This window comes from Ascidia mentula, chromosome 7, assembly GCF_947561715.1.
Source record: "Ascidia mentula chromosome 7, kaAscMent1.1, whole genome shotgun sequence".
Taxonomy (NCBI): domain Eukaryota; kingdom Metazoa; phylum Chordata; class Ascidiacea; order Phlebobranchia; family Ascidiidae; genus Ascidia; species Ascidia mentula.
In genome coordinates this window covers 18,317,033-18,335,459 of record NC_138572.1, presented here as the reverse complement: position 1 = coordinate 18,335,459, position 18,427 = coordinate 18,317,033, and the positions used below count along the sequence as shown (strand labels likewise).

General features: G+C 37.2%; 2 protein-coding genes across 2 annotated transcripts in view; both read left to right on the top strand.

The window, feature by feature from the left end:
* Positions 1 to 18,427, top strand: part of LOC145909732 (uncharacterized) — a 247,822-nt gene that overhangs the window by 104,634 nt on the left and 124,761 nt on the right. The gene's annotated exons all lie outside the window — the stretch shown is intronic.
* LOC145908804 (G-protein coupled receptor GRL101-like) lies at positions 1,208 to 12,241 on the top strand. Its single transcript, XM_082996132.1, has 6 exons — positions 1,208 to 1,348; positions 10,505 to 10,801; positions 11,174 to 11,354; positions 11,418 to 11,595; positions 11,655 to 11,866; positions 11,922 to 12,241. Exons 1-6 carry the CDS (start codon positions 1,208 to 1,210, stop codon positions 12,239 to 12,241), a joined length of 1,329 nt encoding a protein of 442 aa, XP_082852258.1.

Genomic DNA, 18,427 nt, shown 5'->3' with positions numbered 1-18,427 from the left:
AAATTGCCTTCAAATGCTTTAATGTTTCTGCTGGTACCAAGTGTTTGCTGTAAATGACTTTGTTCACTTAAAATTGCCTTCAAATGCTTTAATATTTCTGCTGGTACCAAGTGTTTGCTGTAAATGACTTTGTTCACTTAAAATTGCCGTCAAATGCTTTAATATTTCTGCTGGTACCAAGTGTTTGCTGTAAATGACTTTGTTCACTTAAAATTGCCTTCAAATGCTTTAATATTTCTGCTGGTACCAAGTGTTTGCTGTAAATGACTTTGTTCACTTAAAATTGCCTTCAAATGCTTTAATATTTCTGCTGGTACCAAGTGTTTGCTGTAAATGACTTTGTTCACTTAAAATTGCCTTCAAATGCTTTAATATTTCTGCTGGTACCAAGTGTACGCTGTAAATGACTTTGTTCACTTATAGAAAAATTGCCTTCAAATGCTTTAATATTTCTGCTGGTACCAAGTGTTTGCTGTAAATGACTTTGTTCACTTAAAATTGCCTTCAAATGCTTTAATGTTTCTGCTGGTACCAAGTGTTTGCTGTAAATGACTTTGTTCACTTAAAATTGCCTTCAAATGCTTTAATGTTTCTGCTGGTACCAAGTGTTTGCTGTAAATGACTTTGTTCACTTAAAATTGCCTTCAAATGCTTTAATATTTCTGCTGGTACCAAGTGTACGCTGTAAATGACTTTGTTCACTTAAAATTGCCTTCAAATGCTTTAATGTTTCTGCTGGTACCAAGTGTTTGCTGTAAATGACTTTGTTCACTTAAAATTGCCTTCAAATGCTTTAATGTTTCTGCTGGTACCAAGTGTTTGCTGTAAATGACTTTGTTCACTTAAAATTGCCTTCAAATGCTTTAATATTTCTGCTGGTACCAAGTGTTTGCTGCAAATGACTTTGTTCACTTAAAATTGCCTTCAAATGCTTTAATATTTCTGCTGGTACCAAGTGTTTGCTGCAAATGACTTTGTTCACTTAAAATTGCCTTCAAATGCTTTAATATTTCTGCTGGTACCAAGTGTTTGCTGTAAATGACTTTGTTCACTTTTATAGAAAGTCCTTTAAATGCTTTCATAATTTTGCTAGTACTGAGTGTTATGCTGTACATTAATTTTCTTTATTCACTTTCCATCAAATAAAGTCTTTACACTTAATAGTTCTGATGTATTTACATAATTTTGGGGATTTTTGACAGTTGTGATGTGTGTTGCTCAGCAAACTTATGTCGTTTCCGATTGGTTCACTGGCCAACGAGGTTACCGCCATGGAGAATACTTAGGTTCGAAAAGTGTTTATGAGGCTGAGAATCGCTGGGCTTTTTCTTATTGGTATCTTGTACCTGTAGGTCAAAAATGACTAGTGTAGCTTTTGCACTTTTAAATTAAATAAGGGTCAACCTTTTTTAAGACGCGTCATTCGCCTAGAACGGCGCACGTTTTGGAGCAAATCATTCAATAACTCACAAACTATTTTGTTTATGAGGCTGAGAATCACAGGGCTGTTTGCTATTGGTATCTTGCATGTGTAGTTTAAAAATCACTATTATAACTTCTGTACATTAAAATGGGTCAAACTTTTTTGAAACGCGTCAAGCCGTTTATTTGCTTGTTTCAACTTCAATTTTAATAAAATTTTGCAACGTGATACTACTGTCCATTTGATATCGGACTGTGAAAACCGTTTGCTTTTAACTACATTGACTTGGAAAACGAACAGACGTTTTAAACAGCTTGATCCTTATCAACTCAAAAACTACGATAGCTACAGTATTCATCTTTGCAGCACTCTTAGTGGATACCAACATGAACGGCCACAGCGAATTTCAGCACTATGCATACAAAAATGAATAAATTTTCAATGATTATCGTTGAAACAGGCGCGAATCAGAATTTCAAGTAGCTTGACCCTTATTAACTCCAAAACTACTTAAGCCACAACATTAATCTTTGCAGTAGTCTTAGAGGATGCCAACATTAAACATTACAGCGAATTTCAGCACTGTACATCGAAAAATGTGTAGGATATTCGATGATTTGCCTTAAAACGGGCGCAAATTTTATGACGGTGGTTTGACGCGTTTTAAACATCTTGACCCTTATCAACTCTAAAAGTACGATAGCTACAGAATTCATCTTTGCAGTACTTATAGTGGATATCAACATGAAACAGCCCAGCGAATTTCAGCACTATGCATACAAAAATGTGTTAGATATTGAATGATTATCGTTGAAACAGGCGCTAATCAAAATTTCAAGTAGCTTGACGCTTATTAACTCCAAAACTACTTAAGCCACAACATTAATCTTCGCAGTAGTCTTAGAGGATGCCAACATTAAACTTTACAGCGAATTTCAGCACTGTACATCGAAAAATGTGTAGGATATTCGATTAATTGCCTTAAAACGGGCGCAAACTCTATGACGGTGGTTTGACGCGTTTTAAACATCTTGACCCTTATCAACTCTAAAAGTACGATAGCTACAGCATTCATCTTTGCAGTACTTATAGTGGATATCAACATGAAACAGCCCAGCGAATTTCAGCACTATGCATACAAAAATGTGTTAGATATTGAATGATTATCGTTGAAACAGGCGCTAATCAGAATTTCAAGTGGCTTGACGCTTATTAACTCCAAAACTACTCAAGCCACACCATTAATCTTTGCAGTAGTCTTAGAGGATGCCAACATTAAACATTACAGCGAATTTCAGCACTGTACATCGAAAAATGTGTAGGATATTCGATTATTTGCCTTAAAACGGGCGCAAATTCTATGACGGTGGTTTGACGCGTTTTCAACATCTTGACCCTTATCAACTCTAAAAGTACGATAGCTACAGCAGTCATCTTTGTAGAACTTATGGTGGATACCAACATGAACCAGCACAGCGAATTTCAGCACTATGCATACAAAAATGTGTTAGATATTGAATGATTATCGTTGAAACAGGCGCGAATCAGAATTTCGAGTAGCTTGACCCTTATTAACTCCAAAACTACTTAAGCCACAACATTAATCTTTGCAGTAGTCTTAGAGGATGCCAACATTAAACATTACAGCGAATTTCAGCACTGTACATCGAAAAATGTGTAGGATATTCGATTATTTGCTTTAAAGCGGGCGCAAACTCTATGACGGTGGTTTGACGCGTTTTAAACATCTTGACCCTTATCAACTCTAAAAGTACGATAGCTACAGCATTCATCTTTGCAGTACTTATAGTGGATACCAACATGAACCAGCACAGCGAATTTCAGCTCTATGAATACAAAAATGTGTTAGATATTGAATGATTATCGTTGAAACAGGCCGCTAATCAGAATTTCAAGTAGCTTGACCCTTATTAACTCCAAAACTACTCAAGCCACAACATTAATCTTTACAGTAGTATTAGAGGATGCCAACATTAAACATTACAGCGAATTTCAGCACTGTACATCAAAAAATGTGTAGGATATTCGATTATTTGCCTTAAAACGGGCGCAAATTCTATGACGGTGGTTTGACGCGTTTTCAACATCTTGACCCTTATCAACTCTAAAAGTACGATAGCTACAGCATTCATCTTTGTAGAACTTATGGTGGATACCAACATGAACCTGCACAGCGAATTTCAGCACTATGCATACAAAAATGTGTTAGATATTGAATGATTATCGTTGAAACAGGCGCGAATCAGAATTTCGAGTAGCTTGACCCTTATTAACTCCAAAACTACTTAAGCCACAAGATTAATCTTTGCAGTAGTCTTAGAGGATGCCAACATTAAACATTACAGCGAATTTCAGCACTGTACATCGAAAAATGTGTAGGATATTCGATGATTTGCCTTAAAACGGGCGCAAACTCTATGACGGTGGTTTGACGCGTTTTAAACATCTTGACCCTTATCAACTCTAAAAGTACGATAGATACAGCATTCATCTTTGTAGTACTTATAGTGGATATCAACATGAAACAGCCCAGCGAATTTCAGCACTATGCATACAAAAATGTGTTAGATATTGAATGATTATCGTTGAAACAGGCGCTATTTAAAATTTCAAGTAGCTTGACGCTTATTAACTCCAAAACTACTTAAGCCACAACATTAATCTTTGCAGTAGTCTTAGAGGATGCCAACATTAAACATTACAGCGAATTTCAGCACTGTACATCGAAAAATGTGTAGGATATTCGATTATTTGCCTTAAAACGGGCGCAAACTCTATGACGGTGGTTTGACGCGTTTTAAACATCTTGACTCTTATCAACTCTAAAAGTACGATAGCTACAGCATTCATCTTTGCAGTACTTATAGTGGATATCAACATGAAACAGCCCAGCGAATTTCAGCACTATGCATACAAAAATGTGTTAGATATTGAATGATTATCGTTGAAACAGGCGCGAATCAGAATTTCAAGTGACTTGACGCTTATTAACTCCAAAACTACTTAAGCCACAACATTAATCTTTGCAGTAGTCTTAGAGGATGCCAACATTAAACATTACAGCGAATTTCAGCACTGTACATCAAAAAATGTGTAGGATATTCGATTATTTGCCTTAAAACGGGCGCAAACTCTATGACGGTGGTTTGACGCGTTTTAAACATCTTGACCCTTATCAACTCTAAAAGTACGATAGCTACAGCAGTCATCTTTGCAGAACTCATAGTGGATATTAACATGAAACAGCCCAGCGAATTTCAGCACTATGCATACAAAAATGTGTTAGATATTGAATGATTATCGTTGAAACAGGCCGCTAATCAGAATTTCAAGTAGCTTGACGCTTATTAACTCCAAAATTACTTAAGCCACAACATTAATCTTTGCAGTAGTCTTAGAGGATGCCAACATTAAACATTACAGCGAATTTCAGCACTGTACATCGAAAAATGTGTAGGATATTCGATGATTTGCCTTAAAACGGGCGCAAACTCTATGACGGTGGTTTGACGCGTTTTAAACATCTTGACCCTTATCAACTCTAAAAGTACGATAGCTACAGCATTCATCTTTGCAGTACTTATAGTGGATATCAACATGAAACAGCCCAGCGAATTTCAGCACTATGCATACAAAAATGTGTTAGATATTGAATGATTATCGTTGAAACAGGCGCTAATCAGAATTTCAAGTGACTTGACGCTTATTAACTCCAAAACTACTTAAGCCACAACATTAATCTTTGCAGTAGTCTTAGAGGATGCCAACATTAAACATTACAGCGAATTTCAGCACTGTACATCAAAAAATGTGTAGGATATTCGATGATTTGCCTTAAAACGGGCGCAAACTCTATGACGGTGGTTTGACGCGTTTTAAACATCTTGACCCTTATCAACTCTAAAAGTACGATAGCTACAGCATTCATCTTTGCAGTACTTATAGTGGATATCAACATGAAACAGCCCAGCGAATTTCAGCACTATGCATACAAAAATGTGTTAGATATTGAATGATTATCGTTGAAACAGGCGCTAATCAGAATTTCAAGTGGCTTGACGCTTAGTAACTCCAAAACTACTTAAGCCACAACATTAATCTTTGCAGTTGTCTTAGAGGATGCCAACATTAAACATTACAGCGAATTTCAGCACTGTACATCGAAAAATGTGTAGGATATTCGATTATTTGCCTTAAAACGGGCGCAAACTCTATGACGGTGGTTTGACGCGTTTTAAACATCTTGACCCTTATCAACTCTAAAAGTACGATAGCTACAGCATTCATCTTTGCAGTACTTATAGTGGATACCAACATGAACCAGCACAGCGAATTTCAGCACTATGCATACAAAAATGTGTTAGATATTGAATGATTATCGTTGAAACAGGCGCTAATCAGAATTTCAAGTGGCTTGACGCTTATTAACTCCAAAACTACTTAAGCCACAACATTAATCTTTGCAGTAGTCTTAGAGGATGCCAACATTAAACATTACAGCGAATTTCAGCACTGTACATCGAAAAATGTGTAGGATATTCGATTATTTGCCTTAAAACGGGCGCGAATTCTATGACGGTGGTTTGACGCGTTTTCAACATCTTGACCCTTTTCAACTCTAAAAGTACGATAGCTACAGCAGTCATCTTTGTAGAACTTATGGTGGATACCAACATGAACCAGCACAGCGAATTTCAGCACTATGCATACAAAAATGTGTTAGATATTGAATGATTATCGTTGAAACAGGCGCGAATCAGAATTTCGAGTAGCTTGACCCTTATTAACTCCAAAACTACTTAAGCCACAAGATTAATCTTTGCAGTAGTCTTAGAGGATGCCAACATTAAACATTACAGCGAATTTCAGCACTGTACATCGAAAAATGTGTAGGATATTCGATGATTTGCCTTAAAACGGGCGCAAACTCTATGACGGTGGTTTGACGCGTTTTAAACATCTTGACCCTTATCAACTCTAAAAGTACGATAGCTACAGCATTCATCTTTGCAGTACTTATAGTGGATATCAACATGAAACAGCCCAGCGAATTTCAGCACTATGCATACAAAAATGTGTTAGATATTGAATGATTATCGTTGAAACAGGCGCTATTTAAAATTTCAAGTAGCTTGACGCTTATTAACTCCAAAACTACTTAAGCCACAACATTAATCTTTGCAGTAGTCTTAGAGGATGCCAACATTAAACATTACAGCGAATTTCAGCACTGTACATCGAAAAATGTGTAGGATATTCGATTATTTGCCTTAAAACGGGCGCAAACTCTATGACGGTGGTTTGACGCGTTTTAAACATCTTGACCCTTATCAACTCTAAAAGTACGATAGCTACAGCATTCATCTTTGCAGTACTTATAGTGGATATCAACATGAAACAGCCCAGCGAATTTCAGCACTATGCATACAAAAATGTGTTAGATATTGAATGATTATCGTTGAAACAGGCGCGAATCAGAATTTCAAGTGACTTGACGCTTATTAACTCCAAAACTACTTAAGCCACAACATTAATCTTTGCAGTAGTCTTAGAGGATGCCAACATTAAACATTACAGCGAATTTCAGCACTGTACATCGAAAAATGTGTAGGATATTCGATTATTTGCCTTAAAACGGGCGCAAACTCTATGACGGTGGTTTGACGCGTTTTAAACATCTTGACCCTTATCAACTCTAAAAGTACGATAGCTACAGCATTCATCTTTGCAGTACTTATAGTGGATACCAACATGAACCAGCACAGCGAATTTCAGCACTATGCATACAAAAATGTGTTAGATATTGAATGATTATCGTTGAAACAGGCGCTAATCAGAATTTCAAGTGGCTTGACGCTTATTAACTCCAAAACTACTTAAGCCACAACATTAATCTTTGCAGTAGTCTTAGAGGATGCCAACATTAAACATTACAGCGAATTTCAGCACTGTACATCGAAAAATGTGTAGGATATTCGATTATTTGCCTTAAAACGGGCGCGAATTCTATGACGGTGGTTTGACGCGTTTTCAACATCTTGACCCTTTTCAACTCTAAAAGTACGATAGCTACAGCAGTCATCTTTGTAGAACTTATGGTGGATACCAACATGAACCAGCACAGCGAATTTCAGCACTATGCATACAAAAATGTGTTAGATATTGAATGATTATCGTTGAAACAGGCGCGAATCAGAATTTCGAGTAGCTTGACCCTTATTAACTCCAAAACTACTTAAGCCACAAGATTAATCTTTGCAGTAGTCTTAGAGGATGCCAACATTAAACATTACAGCGAATTTCAGCACTGTACATCGAAAAATGTGTAGGATATTCGATGATTTGCCTTAAAACGGGCGCAAACTCTATGACGGTGGTTTGACGCGTTTTAAACATCTTGACCCTTATCAACTCTAAAAGTACGATAGCTACAGCATTCATCTTTGCAGTACTTATAGTGGATATCAACATGAAACAGCCCAGCGAATTTCAGCACTATGCATACAAAAATGTGTTAGATATTGAATGATTATCGTTGAAACAGGCGCTATTTAAAATTTCAAGTAGCTTGACGCTTATTAACTCCAAAACTACTTAAGCCACAACATTAATCTTTGCAGTAGTCTTAGAGGATGCCAACATTAAACATTACAGCGAATTTCAGCACTGTACATCGAAAAATGTGTAGGATATTCGATTATTTGCCTTAAAACGGGCGCAAACTCTATGACGGTGGTTTGACGCGTTTTAAACATCTTGACCCTTATCAACTCTAAAAGTACGATAGCTACAGCATTCATCTTTGCAGTACTTATAGTGGATATCAACATGAAACAGCCCAGCGAATTTCAGCACTATGCATACAAAAATGTGTTAGATATTGAATGATTATCGTTGAAACAGGCGCTATTTAAAATTTCAAGTAGCTTGACGCTTATTAACTCCAAAACTACTTAAGCCACAACATTAATCTTTGCAGTAGTCTTAGAGGATGCCAACATTAAACATTACAGCGAATTTCAGCACTGTACATCGAAAAATGTGTAGGATATTCGATTATTTGCCTTAAAACGGGCGCAAACTCTATGACGGTGGTTTGACGCGTTTTAAACATCTTGACTCTTATCAACTCTAAAAGTACGATAGCTACAGCATTCATCTTTGCAGTACTTATAGTGGATATCAACATGAAACAGCCCAGCGAATTTCAGCACTATGCATACAAAAATGTGTTAGATATTGAATGATTATCGTTGAAACAGGCGCTAATCAGAATTTCAAGTGACTTGACGCTTATTAACTCCAAAACTACTTAAGCCACAACATTAATCTTTGCAGTAATCTTAGAGGATGCCAACATTAAACATTACAGCGAATTTCAGCACTGTACATCAAAAAATGTGTAGGATATTCGATGATTTGCCTTAAAACGGGCGCAAACTCTATGACGGTGGTTTGACGCGTTTTAAACATCTTGACCCTTATCAACTCTAAAAGTACGATAGCTACAGCATTCATCTTTGCAGTACTTATAGTGGATATCAACATGAAACAGCCCAGCGAATTTCAGCACTATGCATACAAAAATGTGTTAGATATTGAATGATTATCGTTGAAACAGGCGCTAATCGGAATTTCAAGTGGCTTGACGCTTAGTAACTCCAAAACTACTCAAGCCACACCATTAATCTTTGCAGTAGTTTTAGAGGATGCCAACATTAAACATTACAGCGAATTTCAGCACTGTACATCGAAAAATGTGTAGGATATTCGATGATTTGCTTTAAAACGGGCGCAAATTTTATGACTGTGGTTTGACGCGTTTTAATCATCTTGACCCTTATCAACTCTAAAAGTACGATAGCTACAGCATTCATCTTTGCAGTACTTATAGTGGATATCAACATGAAACAGCCCAGCGAATTTCAGCACTATGCATACAAAAATGTGTAAGATATTCGATGATTATCTTTAAAACAGTTGATTCGAATTTGATATAGCTTGTATCCACTGAAGTAGTAAACCTGCAACATTCATGATAGTGCTCTTACGGGTCTATCCATCAGTTGAACAACACTATTCCGATATGAAATTTTTTTTTTGATTTTATTCACAATAGAATATTTTGTTTACAGAAGTGAAATTTTGTTTACAAACTCAAAATTTTGTTCTCAAAAGGGAAATTTTGTTTGCAAACTTGAAATTTGGTTTACAAAAGGGAAACTATGATTTCGTTTGATGTTTACAAAAGAAATTGTAGTTCGTCGTGTTTCCGCCAAAGTTTTCACCTAGGATTGTTTGGCATTTTGATAGTGCATTATAAAAGTTTTCATAAAATCAACACCGAACATCTACCAAGCGTTTTCTCATTCCCCGCTACTTCCTAAAACAAATTCATGAATGCTTTTTGGTGTGGCAAGAAAAACATAAAACATGTAGCGTATTACGTTTTTCAATGATCGTCTTGACGTGGCTGCAGTATATATCTGCTAAATTTCAATTCGCTTGTATGTAAAAGTAAATACTTACATGCGATCACCTGTAAAAGACAAGGTTATTACGCGCTATACGTCAAAATAAAGAGAAGTTTTTCGGCATTGTCTGCTACATGACTGTGGTATTTGTCTGCTAAATTGCAAATCAATTAATTTAGTCCACCATTGCGACAATTAACAAGAATTATTATTTCCTAAATCGAAGTGTCCGACGAACATTTGCTACACCTACAGCTAAATCACGCAAATTTGGGTTTGATTGTAATGCCAGTTGATGTTATCCAGTATTTCTATGATAAGATCGTTTAAGAACTAAGAATCAATCGCCAAATCAAGGCACATTGTACCGCATATCTACATAGTCCTCTTGCGACACCATGCGAAAAATTGGAAATTTGAAAACAAAATTTCAAAACGAAAATTTCGTTTTCAAATTTTTTTTTTGTGTCGGACCGTGCTATAGGGGATGCTCGCCATTGCCGGAAATTTGGTAAATTAAACAAAGTTTGTTTAGTCTTGGTTGCACAATAAGAACACGTGTTATATTCCTTCAATTTGTTTTGAGGTTGTCATGGTGATGGAAGGTAAAACGTTGGCGACGACAGAATCACAATCTGCTGCATTTCGTACAAACCATCTGCTCATTTTGAATCTATCAGTTTCCGATCTACTCATGGGAGTTTATCTGATCATGCTGGGAGCCGCTGGTGTCAAATACTCTGGAAATTATTGTGCCGAAGACTTTATTTGGAGATCAAGCGGAAGTTGCACTACAATGGGGGTATTGGTTTTGCTTTCAAGCGAAACATCGGTGTTTACAATGGTTCTGTTGACCATATTCCGACTGTATGCTGTGAAAAACGTAAGTGAAACAATTGTATTTGGTTAAGTCAGCTGTTGCCAACTTCGTTGAACCGGTAACGACCCTTTCCAAAATTTTACGACAACTTTCTCTCTGGAAATCTTTTTTCTCCAAAAACCTATTTATTTTCACACTCACAGATATCGCTAGAATCTAAGCCTGACATGAGAAACGAAACTAAAACAAATATTGTTGAAATGACGCAGTTTTGCCCAATTTGGGAATTACAGAGCAGAGAAAGAAGGATCCATTTCCAGTCCGATGGGATTCGAACGGACAACTATGTTCCCCATCCCTCGATTTGGAACGAACGCCGAGCTTGCAAACTTGTTGCTTTTAATGAAAACATGTCAATGTTCTCTTTTGTTTCAGCCACTCGATGCATCCTTGAAACCGGAATTGAAAACTGTCATCCTTTCCATTATCCTCTCCTGGGCTTTCTCCTTTACGATTGCTTTTATTCCACTCACAACTCAACTTCAACATTTGTTTGAAACCAAAGCTTTGATGAATGAGAATCCGTTTTTTGACAATGTTGCAGTCGACTTCTCTAGTAAGATATTGCCGTTTTTGGTGATGAAACCAGTTTCGAATGACACTGGCGCTGCGTATACAGGCATGAATAACTTCTTGGATCGATTTGTGACTTTCCAACACAACTTCACAAGCAACGATTCCCAAGTACTCAATACTGCCCTCATGCGAGTAAATGATGCTAATTCCTGGATGGATTTTATGGATATTCTTGAGGATAACAATTACACTGAGCTATTTGATATTTCTGGATATTTGGGGTTTGTTTTTACACTCGCAAAATCTTCAATTTTATCGCCCCAAAAATATCTGTGTGTAGATATTACAGCAGCAGCAGCGTTTGCATTAGCAAACTGTATGTAACGACCAACGACAAGGCATGGGGATATTCCATTGCCATTATTACTCTTAACTACCTGGCCTTCATGTTCGTGGCAATTACGTATTTGTGGATTTACAAGAAGACAACTGCCAGTGCCAGGCAAGTGAACGAGAGATCAAGAGATGGAAGGGCGGCAAGACAAAACAAAGGTTCGTATTTGTATTTGCAAACATATTATTCCAATAATGCTGTTTGTTTTGGCAGAAATGCAAAAGAAAATCCTCCGACTGATAATTACCGATTTTCTCTGCTGGGTTCCAATTTCAATCATGGCATTTGTAAACTTCGGTGGATTCCCTATGCCTCCAGTGATGTACGCTGTGTCAGCAATCATCCTACTCCCCATCAACAGCTCACTAAATCCCCTCATCTACTCCAAAGCCCCGAAACGGCTTTATGATAGAGTCCGGGATGGCCTACGTGCCGTTTTCAGACGTCAACCACAGGAAGAGGAACAGGAAAATGTGGTTGTGGTTGCTAACCGACAAAACTTACATGTGGTTGAAGCAGAAACCGCTCTGTAAATAAACCTTGGGTTTGGTTTTGTGCAAAATATGAAGTACTTTTTCTGACATCGAAAAACCCCCTCTCACATGGCTTGTACATAATTGAATATCTGTTCTTCTGACTCAATAAAAACGTTGCTTTATTGACCGACGTTTCGCCTGTTATCCAACATGGCTTCCATAGGGTAAGGAAGGAATGAATATCAACTCGATTCCTTCATCATGTTATCGGTCCTCATTCCATTTTGTTTTAAATTATTATTGTTTGTACGCGTTCAGTTCTATTTGTGCGGAAATAAAATTCAATTGAATTCCGTTGTGGAAATGATGAGCTTGTTAAAATCTATTAAGAACTCAACCTATATCCTGATTGACATTATTGGCTAAGATAACCACCAAAATTCGCTCCAAAGAATTTTTTCGGATCGGAATCCACGAATTATTGGAACCCGTTGTGGTGAAAAATAACAACATAATCTAGAATATCTCTTATAAAGAACAAAAAACAGCGAGTTTAAGACCTAATATTTAACCTGCGGAATCCTAGTTTAATGAAACTATGTGTGGTTAAGGTAGCCAATGTGTCTGGCTGCGTCCATTCTTTGTGGTCAGACATTTTTGTGAAGAACATTGAAAATATTTTTGAGCAATTAAGGTTAACATCTCTTGGCGTAATGTTTATGTGGAATAGTAACAAATGTAACAACAAAACGTAAAAATTGCAGCAAAAATTGTGACCGCCAAGAATATTAGAGCTGTGATCGCCAAATATAAAGGGCCTGCGCAGTGGGGCGATCCTGCCTTGCTATGCGAAAGCATGGAATTACTTCTGTATTGCAGCAAGATGATAAATATAAACTCTTATACCTCATTGTTGTGAAATTAAGACAAGACTTGTTTTAATATGCATGAGCCAATGACGGTACGCAAGTTGCCCTGAGCCTTGCGCGCTCTACGCTTGCGTGAGTGATTGACCGTGTGTTGTCGCGCACGTGTTCTATTAGTGTGGTTTTTCGTTCTTGTCCAGGCGTATGTACTGTTTTCTTTGACCTATGTGTTTTGCAGTTGTTCCTTAGTTACAGTGACTTAAACCCTCGTGTATGAAATAAACAATTAACATCATAACACCCATCATAACAGAAGCATGGAAACGTTTTGCAACATGTTAATTCAGTCAGCTTTCTAATAAAGGCAAATATATTGCGCTTTGAAAAGCACAGTCAATAAACTATTTGAATGGATTTAAATCAAAAATGCGTCCCCATGCTTGTCTTGGAACCAATGATGATTGGAGTGAGTTGCGGTTACGGCACTGTTGCGTGGAATTTAATTCTCACCCGTTCAGCTTGCTGCCTGATGAATAACTTGCCCGTAAAACCCGGCGAAGACTTCCACATAATGGTCACTATTTTACTAAAGAGAGGTCGTTAAATGGGATGCAGCAACAAGCAACTATAAGTGGGCATCGTTTTTCAAATATTGTCAATGGACAGTGGGCTCAGGGGAACCGATCGCAACAGGAGAAAATTATTGTGTGATAATGGGTTCATTAACTTCACTTGATTTAACATACAAGTGGAGAAGTACGAAATGCAATGTTACTTCGGGATATATTTGTCAACGAAAACCAGAAGGTAATTACCCAGGTGCATTAAATTAATATTCTAAAAATATACAATGGCAAAGAGCGCATATCATAAATCAATAAAATCTAACTTTACAACTAAAGAACCTAACAATAAGATGTCATGAAAACCCATTGTTTCAGAATAATTAACGATTAGGTTGCTATGTATTAATTTCACACAGCGATCTGTGGACAGCTCAGATGGATTTTTTGAGAAAAATATATTTCGCCTAAAACGGCATCATCAGTTAATCCAACTTATTCAAATAGAATCAAGCTGTCTATAGATCGCTTTGTGAAATTTAATATGCAATAATATTGATACGGTGAGCGATCGACAGCCTGCCAGGCGCCTTTGGTTTTTAAATAGATCCAGTTTTTATTCAATAATCACATTGTAACTATTAGGTTGTTATGTATTTCTATGTAAATTCCGTCACAGCGGTCATGCAGACAGCTCAGTTTTATTTCGTCTAAAGGCACCATCAGTTTCTTAATGTGATAAATCTTATTCACAAAAGGGTTGTATTTGAATCAGAAGCTGATGATGTCTTTAGGCGAAATATATTTTCTGAGCATCAACAAACGGAGTTTTGTGCATGATCGCTGTATTGGAATTTACATAGAAATACATATCGAGATACGGTGCGTTGATTAGATTAATATTCCACAAACACTGTTAGGTTGTTTAAATGATAGACGTGCACATGTTTACTAGTAACACCAAGCATAACAACAATGAAAGCTACAACAAAACAATGACAGCGACAACAACAACAAAAACAGCAACCGCAGCCATTAATCTCCAAACTTCTGCTACTGAAGAATTAAAAACAATTTCTGCAACCTCCATACGTAAGTTTATTTTTATTAACTTAAGAAAGAGTATTTTCACTTTCCCGAACAAATGCTTTTGTTTGCCTTGAGCAGCAATTCTCACAGGTTTGTCAGATGCAATTCAATACAGTTACGACCCTACAATCATGAACATAGCCTCTTTGGCACTTGATGCCGTTATTATTGCTGCTGTTGTCATTGGGATCATCTGCTTCTGGTCGCGTACGAAACATGTGTAAGTCTGTGTGCTGTTGCTTATGATTATCGTTACTTGTTTTCAACTAGTAGGGTTTGTAATAATGTGATATTTAGAGTTGATCGTCAAATCAACCTGATGGAAAATGTTGCTTCTATTGGTAAGTTAACACATTTCCTCAGTAAACCAAACTTACCTCAACAACTTCAGTATAAATTAACCCTTTCCAAATATTTCACAAAAATCGTCGGGGTTGAGAAATATGTATTGGTTTCTTTTTCACAGAACCCAGAAATCGAGATGAAAGAAACAAAGTTGTCCACAACTATGACGTCATCAAATAACCGGATTACGTAAATACGAGTGTGAAAAACCACCCTGAGGAAGCTTACATGAAATGTGTTTAGTTTTAATCACACTTCTTAATAATATTATCGATTTATATTAAAACAATATATTGCATTGTAACTGTGTCAGAGCTATTGGATCAATCCATTTTTGTCGTGAGAATTTTGTGTGATTAATTCAGCGAGCCCGAATTCGGACTAAAGTTATTGGAAGGGCGGGTATGGAAATTTTAGGTTCGATTTGGGAAGATCTTTTCTCCGTTTCTCAGCGCTTAATTTCCCAACCCCAACTATGGTAAACGCTCAGTTCACCCTGTACTAACGACTCACCGTCAACACAACAGTTGGGAGCCGCACTACAGAGGCGGATACTTTCATAATTAAATCAAGTGACGTCAATATGAAAGAAAGTTTAGAAGCGCCCAATGTTAAAAGGACGAATACCAAAGGATAAAGTGCGACCCACTGCACAAATCATGTTCTTTAGACTTAACCACACAAGCACACCTCAACGTTTGCACCAGATGACAACTGCCAGTTTACCAATTAGTTCTGATTTTTGTCGCCACCTTTCTGGCCAATCAGCGCGTCACACGCCTTCCACGTACCCAAAACTACACGTGTATATTGCAGTACACATTTTTGTCTAATTTTCATAGTTCCGTTGTTCACCAATTACATACAAAACAGTAATTTCGCATTGTGCTGTTTACAAACGCCAATATGACCAACTTAACTACAAAGTTTTCTTTGATTTACTCCATATAGAAATTCAACGGAGTCGGCGACTGCTCTGATTGGTCAGACGAGTGCCCAACAAATACAAAAGCAATCAACGAAAACACATTTTCATCACGATACGAGTTGATTGCAAACCCATTTCTACGAGCCATTGTGTGGATAATGGGGATGCTCGCCATTGCCGGAAATTTGGTAAAATAAACCAAGTTTGTTTAGTCTTTGTTGCACAATCAGAACACGTGTTGTATTCTTTTAATTTGTTTTTTGAGGTTGTCATGGCGATGGAAGGTAAAACGTTGGCAACGACAGAATCACAATCTGCTGCATTTCGTACAAACCACCTGCTCGTTTTGAATCTATCTGTTTCCGATCTACTCATGGGAGTTTATCTGATCATGCTGGGCGCAGCTGGTGTCAGATACTCCGGAAATTATTGTGCCAATGACCTTATATGGAGATCAAGCGGAAGTTGTACCACAATGGGGGTATTGGTTTTGCTTTCAAGCGAAACATCGGTGTTTACAAAGGTTCTGTTGACTATATTCCGACTGTATGCTGTGAAAAACGTAAGTGAAACAATTGTATTTGGTTAAGTCAGCTATTGCCAACTTCGTTGAACCGGTGACGGCCCTTTCAAAAAATTTACGACAACTTTATCTCTAGAAATCTTTTATCTCCAGAAACCTATTTATTTTCACACTCACAGATATCGCTAGAATCTAAGCCTAACATGAGAAACGAAACTAAAACGAATATTGTTAAAATGACGCAGTTTTGCCCAATTTGGAAACTACAGGGTAAAGAAAGAAGGAACAATTTCCATTCCGATCATGGCATTTGTCAACTTCGGTGGAGTCGCTATGCCTCCAATGATGTACGCTGTGTCAGCAATCATCCTACTCCCCATCAACAGCTCTCTAAATCCCCTCATCTACTCCAACGCACCGAAACTGCTTCATGATAAAGTCCGGGATGGCCTACGTGCCGTTTTCAGGCCTCAGCCACAGGAAGAGCAACAGGAAAATGTGGTTGTGGTTGCTAACCGACAAAACTTACATGTGGTTGAAGCAGAAACTGCTCTGTAAATAAACCTTGGGTTTTGGTTTTGTGCAAAATGTGAACTTTTTCTTACATCGAATTGACAGAACCGACTCCATACGCTTATCTTCCACGTGTGGAATTTTATTTGTGATTGCAGAATAATTTCAACACAAAATTGATATTTCAAATGACATTTTTGGTTTCCTTGTCTCTATTAATGCCCGGTCATTTTTAGTTGTATTTTTGAGTAATCATTTTATGTACCATTGTATGACTCACGTGATGATTTGGTTGGACTCGGCATCCAACACATGGACACTGTTATCATGTGTGAGTGTTGGAATGCTTGACATCAACTTGGGTAGAATCATTTTGGATATTACAATGATGCGGTGATTCCCCTTGCTTCCAGTGACTTCCCCACTTTATTATGTTTTCTATCGAATTGGAGGAAACATTTGAGTGCATTTGTGGCGTGCCAAGTACCAACCATCGTATGAGGTGAAATATGATGAAGTTGGAACATAATGGGGATGAAATCAGTGTGTTTAACGACGGATATGAACTTATCGTGTTGCTGGATGATCGTTTACTTGTAAATATGATATTTTGATGTTGGAAATGTTCCTGGAAACCAAGACAAACTACTGGTAGAGGGAAATATATCCTGCCAACTACAAAACTTCACCGAAAAATGTTGAAAACCACCTTTCACATGCCTTGTACATAATCCTGTGTATCATGGATAACATGAATAAGTATGATTTAATGCAAACAAGATGTTGTAAAATTGACTGTGTGCTGTCGCGCACGTGTTCTGTTAAATTTTTTGAGGTTTTTATAAATATTCCGAATTTTGCAAAAAATTCAGCCGTAACCGAAACATTTTTACTGCATCCAACTCTAATACGCAAAGTTCAGTTTAGATTAGAATCATTGTTCAAACTGCTCGAATGTTTGTTCGTTTTATTTTTTTGTCACCGAAATGATGAAAATCAACTTTGAGCATTTGGTACAGCAATCGAGGTTATTCTATAAGTGCCAATAAAAGGCTGTATGATCAGATTAGATCCAATCCAGCACATGTTTTGTTTAAATTTATTGCGTTTAAAAGAGATGGATACCAAAATTAGTTTCGGTTTATTCGGTCGAATTTATTCGGCAACTTAAAAAATAATAATAATAATAATAATAATAATAAAATGCTGTTTCGGGACCGTTCACTATTAGGAACCGTTGAATCAACGGATTGTATTCAATCGGAAATTTAAATACGTAACAAAACTATGATTATTAGACAACTGATTAACTTCTGTCTAATTAGAGACTCCGTCTCCCTACAGGACAATAGAAATGATTGGACAAATAAATTGCCCGGATTGAAACGTCGGCCCATTGTTTAAATAATAAGTTTA